Raw genomic sequence first — 6,342 nt, 5'->3', positions numbered from 1 at the left:
GTTTATTAGTGTGTCTTTATTGTCCATTTGCTGAGGGACATACTATGCAACACACCACACGAGTCTGATTTAGCAGTTTTATAGCTACGAGATAAAAACTTCATTTTTATTTTTTTATTATTTTTAATGCTTTTTTTAGGAGGTTTGATAGAGGGAACTGTAACTGCTAAGGTCTTATCGTCCCGAACGCTAGAACGGAGCTTATCTGTTCAGGATAAAATCCGCCCCGAGCGTGAATCGAACCCGCGACCTAGCGCTTACAAGGCAGACCCGCTACCCTCCAAGCTAACTAGGTTGGCTCACATGATTAGTTCTCAATTATCCTGAACTGATGAGATTAATTCTCGGAACGGCTGGCTTTATCCTACTCTTCGCTTTCGGGACGATAAGACCTTACAGTTCCTTCTATCAAACCTCTTTAGGGGGGAAAAAAGTTAACATGTGTGACTGACAGTGCAATAGTCCTAAACAAAAATGGACGCGGTACGCAAGGGATCAAGAAGAGACCTTAACATAATAAGAACATGAGACTGTAGATTCGAGTCGGAAGAGGTAGAAGACTGTACTCAGAATACTTGTTGGCGCCTGGTCTCGAACCCTAATACACCCAGTTGACAGGCACCCACTGATGTTTATTACTGAGGGTGTCCAGTAGTTCAACAACAGTACGGAATGTCTCGTCAAAATCTTCATTAACAATAACCTTGTCTATAAACCTCTCGTAGGATCTCTGCAGACATGCACTCTCCTCTAGGGTTCTCTTGATATCCTCTTCCTGAAATAGAGAACATTGCAGAATAGATTATTAGATGGTACTGATAGAGTGATAGTTCAGTACTAAGAAGTCGATTATTTACAAGTACGAACCACTACTGAACAAGGGGAACTGTTGGTAAAAAAATCTTTTGGTCGATTAATATGTAGGTATGTACATACTTTTGGGTGGTTATTTTCTGCTCAATGCTGTTGCTGTCCAATTTTGAGCTTAGGTATCACTAAATTTGAGCTTGGGTATCACTAAAAAACCCAATAAACACCATTATAAAGAAGAATATAATGTAAATCGTTACCTCATACAAAGATGCCAGTGATTCCATTGTCCTGGCTCTCCTCGAACTGTATCGTATTGAACTCGTACGATCAAACTGGAAAATAAACCACACATAAACGAAATTAAAATAAAATGAACACGACAGAATTAAAATAAACTAATAATTTTATGAACTACACACAGAAGAAATTAAAATCAGGGAAGCCAGACTCGTTAGCTATAGGAAGGTAACGCGTCTGCCTCGTAAGCGCTTGTCTACCCCTAGGGTTCGATTCCCGCCCGTAGCGAGCTTTATCCCAAACGGACAAGGTTCGTTATGGGAACAGCTGGTGTTCACCTATCCTATCCGTTATTACAGTTCCCTCTATCAAAGCTCAAAAAAAGTCCTATTGTACTTACGGTGAGATTCCTGCTAGAGTATCCGTTATGATTATGATTGTGACTCCGGCCATAGTCATACAGGAATTTCAAGTTATCCACACCAGGGGCGGCCAGGAAAATAACCAGGGGGAGAAATTCGGTTGAGTTGTGAAGGATTTTGAGTGCCTGGGAAATAGTAAGAGAATATAAAATTTGGTTCTTATCATTTGGACTAAAATTTGGTAGGGTTCGATTCCTGGCCTGGTCGGATTTTATCCTAAACGGATAAGGTTGGTTCTTTCTCCTATCCTGTCCTCCTTCTCTCTTCGCTATCAGGTCGACAAGACCTTTTAGCAAGTTGTCTCCAAATTTTGGATAGACAGAACCTTTTATCCTGCTAATCACAGTGTCAGTGTCAACATCAAAGAATCTCTGGAAGTATTCGAAAGACCACTGACTTGGTTTTGAGCTGTCATCCCCTGGGAATGCATTCTGCTTTTGACTGTTCCGTACTGGACTATCACCCAATGGATTTTGCTCAAGTTGAGAAGGATATGATTTAAAATCAAACTCTGAAGCATTGGTTTCTTCAAAATCAACTAAAATGTCTCTGCTCATTTTGCTAGAGTTGAATCAAAATGTCATGTCCAAAATTCTAATAAGGAGGTACAAAATAAGATAGTACCTATGTAGAATGTACGTTGTTATCACTGCGTTTTATAACATATAGGTAAGTATCTTGATGTTTATCACTCACCACTTTGGTTTATTCTTATCACAATAGGCTTATCCGCTAAACACAATTCCAGTATCAACTACACCTCATATTCCTCTAACTTCTTCAATTGACTTTTCCTTTTATTACCTACTTTTTCCTAACTTTTAACGTCAGCAAGCAAAAGTGAAAAGTGGTCCACTTTGGTTTATTCTTATCACAATAGGCTTATCCGCTAAACACAATTCCAGTATCAACTACACCTCATATTCCTCTAACTTCTTCAAATGACTTTTCCTTTTATTTTTTATTACCTATTTTTTCCTAACTTTTAACGTCAGCAAGCAAAAGTGGTCCAAAAGAGTCAAAAGAAAAGACATGAATCATGAAAAGCGTCACCATTTTCTTTTCTTATCACTTTTCACGGATTCTACACTTTTTGCGGTAAATTTGCCGGTCATATTGCCGTCGTTTCGTTGGAGCATGGTGTGAAAAGAGCTTAAAAGTGTTTTCCGCCATTTTTTTTGTCAGCTGTTCCATTCATCATTTAAAACAGCTGATATTTCATTCATTGTGTCGTTCTTCACATTCTCCTTCTCACAAACAAACAAACAAAAGAAAAGTAGGTACCTACCTACCTACAAAAGTGAAAACTGATAAAAATAATAAGTTAATAAGATAAAAAATAAAAAAGAATAATTTTACCTATCCTACAGCAGGCACAGACAGACCACAGGTGAAACTGGTGAAAGGTGAAGATTTGAAGAAGAGGAAAAGCCTTTCAAGTTGTCAGTTGATTTGTGATTTGATATCAACTTCTTTCATCTTATAGTTGTTACTACTTCACTTTTTAATAACAGGATTTGTATAATCTACTCTTTTGTAAACATTTAATATCAGTGTTTTCCAATATTTCGAATAGGTACCTATTGAAATAATGTGTTTTTGATTAAATACCTATCAGTCTGAAGAATAACAGACGTAAATACCTAATTTACCTTTTGTTTTCTTTTCTAATAATTATTAACCTATGTTCCTATGTCATAATATAAACTTTGGTGTGTTAATCCCATTGATTGTGAAGTGATTATAATACAAAGAACAGGAAATAACAATTGGTGCAACAGAATCAGACTGTATCCATCTGCTGCGTATGATGGATGTTCCTCGTAGTGAAGGTGTTAACAGTGGAATTCACCTACGTTTTTTTTTTTTCACAAAAAACTCCAATTGTGTTCTCCCAGTTTGTTTTTATTTCATCATAATTTGAACAATGTCATCGCCATGACGTAATACATATGTCAATTATATCATTCCATCAACACATATTCAGAATGTACGTATACACAGCTAACCTAAATACTCTACGTACTCGGATAAGTAATAAATATGTTTCTTTGGAGAATTCCAACAATGAAGTAAGAAGTACAAAGGATAGGGGTATAGCATTTCATTTTCTTACAAGTCTCAAATAATTTGGACTACAGTATACCCAGTGGCGTAGCGTGGTCTAAATTCAAGTGTAGGGCGTGTAATTCTGCTTCTTCTTTGAGATCTGGAGGGAATTCAGTTGAAATAATGAAATTACATTTAGGAGAGAATGGAAATGGAAATAATTAAAATAAATTCAAGATATCGGTACCACGTCCAATGACCTCAAGGTATGTTGTAGGTAGAATCTACCCGGGTACCCAAGGGGTACTCGAGCGAAAAAAGGTTGAGAACCACTGTTCTAGATTATAGGTCAATAAAGGTATGTAACTTGCTTGCTATCTACCTTTAAACGTTAGGTACCTAGCAGTGGCGTAGCGTGGTCTAAATTCAAGTGTAGGGCACTAATTTCCATCATCCATGGTTCTTCATGGATTGGCATATTTTTCGGATCTGACTGGGATAAAAAGGGATTTTAAGGGATTTTTAACCATTTTAAGGGATAATAATTTTTATTTATCTAATAAAAATACATTAATTATTTATTTAAAGTCAATATTTAAGGGTATTTGAGTGAAATTTCGAGTGTATGGCCGCCATACACGCCCTACATGGACGCTACGCCACTGGTACCTAGGTATAATCTATTTAGAAAACCTACCTAAATTTTTATGTTTATTGCCTACCGTATTGCATAAATATTCTATCTAACAGGCGTTTATTCAACATGTTTTCCCATATATGTGTATCCTCTATCAAACCTCTTTAAAAAAAAAAAAAAAAACATCGGATTTCCAATATGGTCGGGCTTAACTCATCTTTAGAAACTTTGGCAAATTTATTGAAATATTTACCCATCATTGTTATAGGTATCGATTGGTAGCTTATTGAGATCTATAGGTAATATTAGGTAGGTACAGCCTATCTATTGTTCTCAGACCTTCTGGTTCTTGTGGTTAACATAAACAACACCTAGTAGTTGTCAAGAAGAGACCTAACAATAGGTAAGTACTACCTACTACTTACCTACTCGTATACCTATACATACTATAAATTAGACTGAGCTCACCAGAACACCATCATCTAGAGCTGAATCAAATAAATACCAGCGCAGTGCTATGAAATCAGTAGGTATCTAAGTAATTCAGAAATATTTCGTTATAACGTCTGTAAATAATAATATGTAATAATAGAAAATGGACTCTTGAGTGGAAGGTAACCACTAGGCGAGGTTAACACCGGAGGCGTTCTCTACCACCTAACCCTGAGACCTGAGAGCTCCATTACCTATTACGTGGTCAAATTCTCAAGTAGGTAAATGGTAAATGAGGGTAAATCGATAAGGTAATAGTGAATCTTCCTTGGGATCATAGGTGAATAGACATCGCATGTAACACTGGAATAATACACAACACAGAAAATTGTCAGTTCTGTTTTCTGAACTGTACCTGCTAAGCTCTTATCCTTCCGAAAAAAAAGAGCAGGAAGACTATACCTAATGAAGCAGTCGTTTCATTTCATCATTGCTACGAAATAAAAACGGGGATGAAACCCTCGTCTTAAAAAAGAAAAGAAAAAGAAGACGACAGAAGCGAGCTGTTCCGAGAACGAACCTTGCCCATTTCGGACAAATCCGCCCCGGCGGGAACAGAACCCACTACCAAGCACTTTGCAAGGAGTTCTCGCATTCTGATTGGTTCTTTCATTTTGGGTCGATGACTCCTTGCTGCCATATTCAAATGGATGAACCATAGGTCAATGTTGGTCTTGCTGGTACCTACATACCTATGTATCATTCAGAGATTAGGGCGTACCCACCTGTAGAAATTCCACAAATATCTTCGCGATAAACCTACCCACCGTTCAAAGGTCACTTTTGAGAGCGAGTTCTGTAATTCACTGAATTACTAGTAGTAAGTAAAAGCTTATCTCATATCTATTATTCCTATTTTTTTATTATTCTCATTAGGTTATATCAAGTAGGTGTAGTAATGAATATCAAGGTGAAGAGTGCTTGTTTTATGATATTATCATGCCTCTTGTTTATTTCTTAGTTATTTTCTATTTTAATCAAAGCATTTGACTTTCTTTCGTCTTTTGAACTTCGTAGAGGTTTGATCCAAGGAAATGAGTTTCAATTCGATGATTTTGCATTTGTATAGGTATTTTTTTTTTCTTCTCTTACCAAGGGTTCATTCTTGTACCGATGCAGAGTGACCGTCTTGTAGTCGCTGAGAGATATCTGAGTTCCGTTGGAGATGGCTATCTCGTCCTTCTGATCTTTGGATGACTTCCTGATAGATGAGAACATGGTGGTGGATGTGTTTTGTGCTCGTTGATATTTCCGGCCCAGAACTTTACGCTCGGCTATGTGGTCATGAGTAGTGAGCAGACTCTGAGGAAATATAAAGAAGAGAAGTTGTTGTTTAATTTTTAATTTTTCAAGCTTCCATTTATTAAAATATTAGGACATAACAACAGAACATTAAAAAATTCATATAAGTGGTATACCCATCCGTAAAATCAAACCTTGTGCCACGTGCCACGGATGGGGAAAAACAAACGTCGTTTAAGAACCAAAAACATCGTAACAAAATAGTTGTAGATGGTCCGCCAGACCAAAAATCAAATGTGTTTGGATTTCTCCCGGATCAATGGTCCGATGGACCAAATTTTAGACTACGCACTAGTCTGGCGGACCGGAGAATGGTCTAGTGTAGTCTAGCCCGTCTAATACTTTAATGTGTATTATGTTGTCCCCTAAAGTACTTTAATATGTACCTAG

The 6,342-nt window shown here is 37.1% G+C and overlaps 1 protein-coding gene across 1 annotated transcript; it reads right to left on the bottom strand.

Annotated features, from left to right (window-relative positions):
• Positions 1-324: 324 nt before the first annotated feature.
• Positions 325-5,952, bottom strand: LOC103521581 (the record flags this gene model as incomplete). Its single annotated transcript, XM_008486691.3, has 4 exons — positions 325-775; positions 1,071-1,145; positions 1,451-1,597; positions 5,743-5,952. Coding segments are annotated over 4 exons (609 nt in total), but the record flags the coding sequence as incomplete, so codon positions are not given.
• Between the last annotated feature and the right edge of the window lie 390 nt (positions 5,953-6,342).

This window comes from Diaphorina citri, unplaced genomic scaffold, assembly GCF_000475195.1.
Source record: "Diaphorina citri unplaced genomic scaffold, Diaci psyllid genome assembly version 1.1 scaffold5514, whole genome shotgun sequence".
NCBI lineage: Eukaryota > Metazoa > Arthropoda > Insecta > Hemiptera > Psyllidae > Diaphorina > Diaphorina citri.
This window is presented reverse-complemented; position numbering and strand designations above follow the sequence as displayed.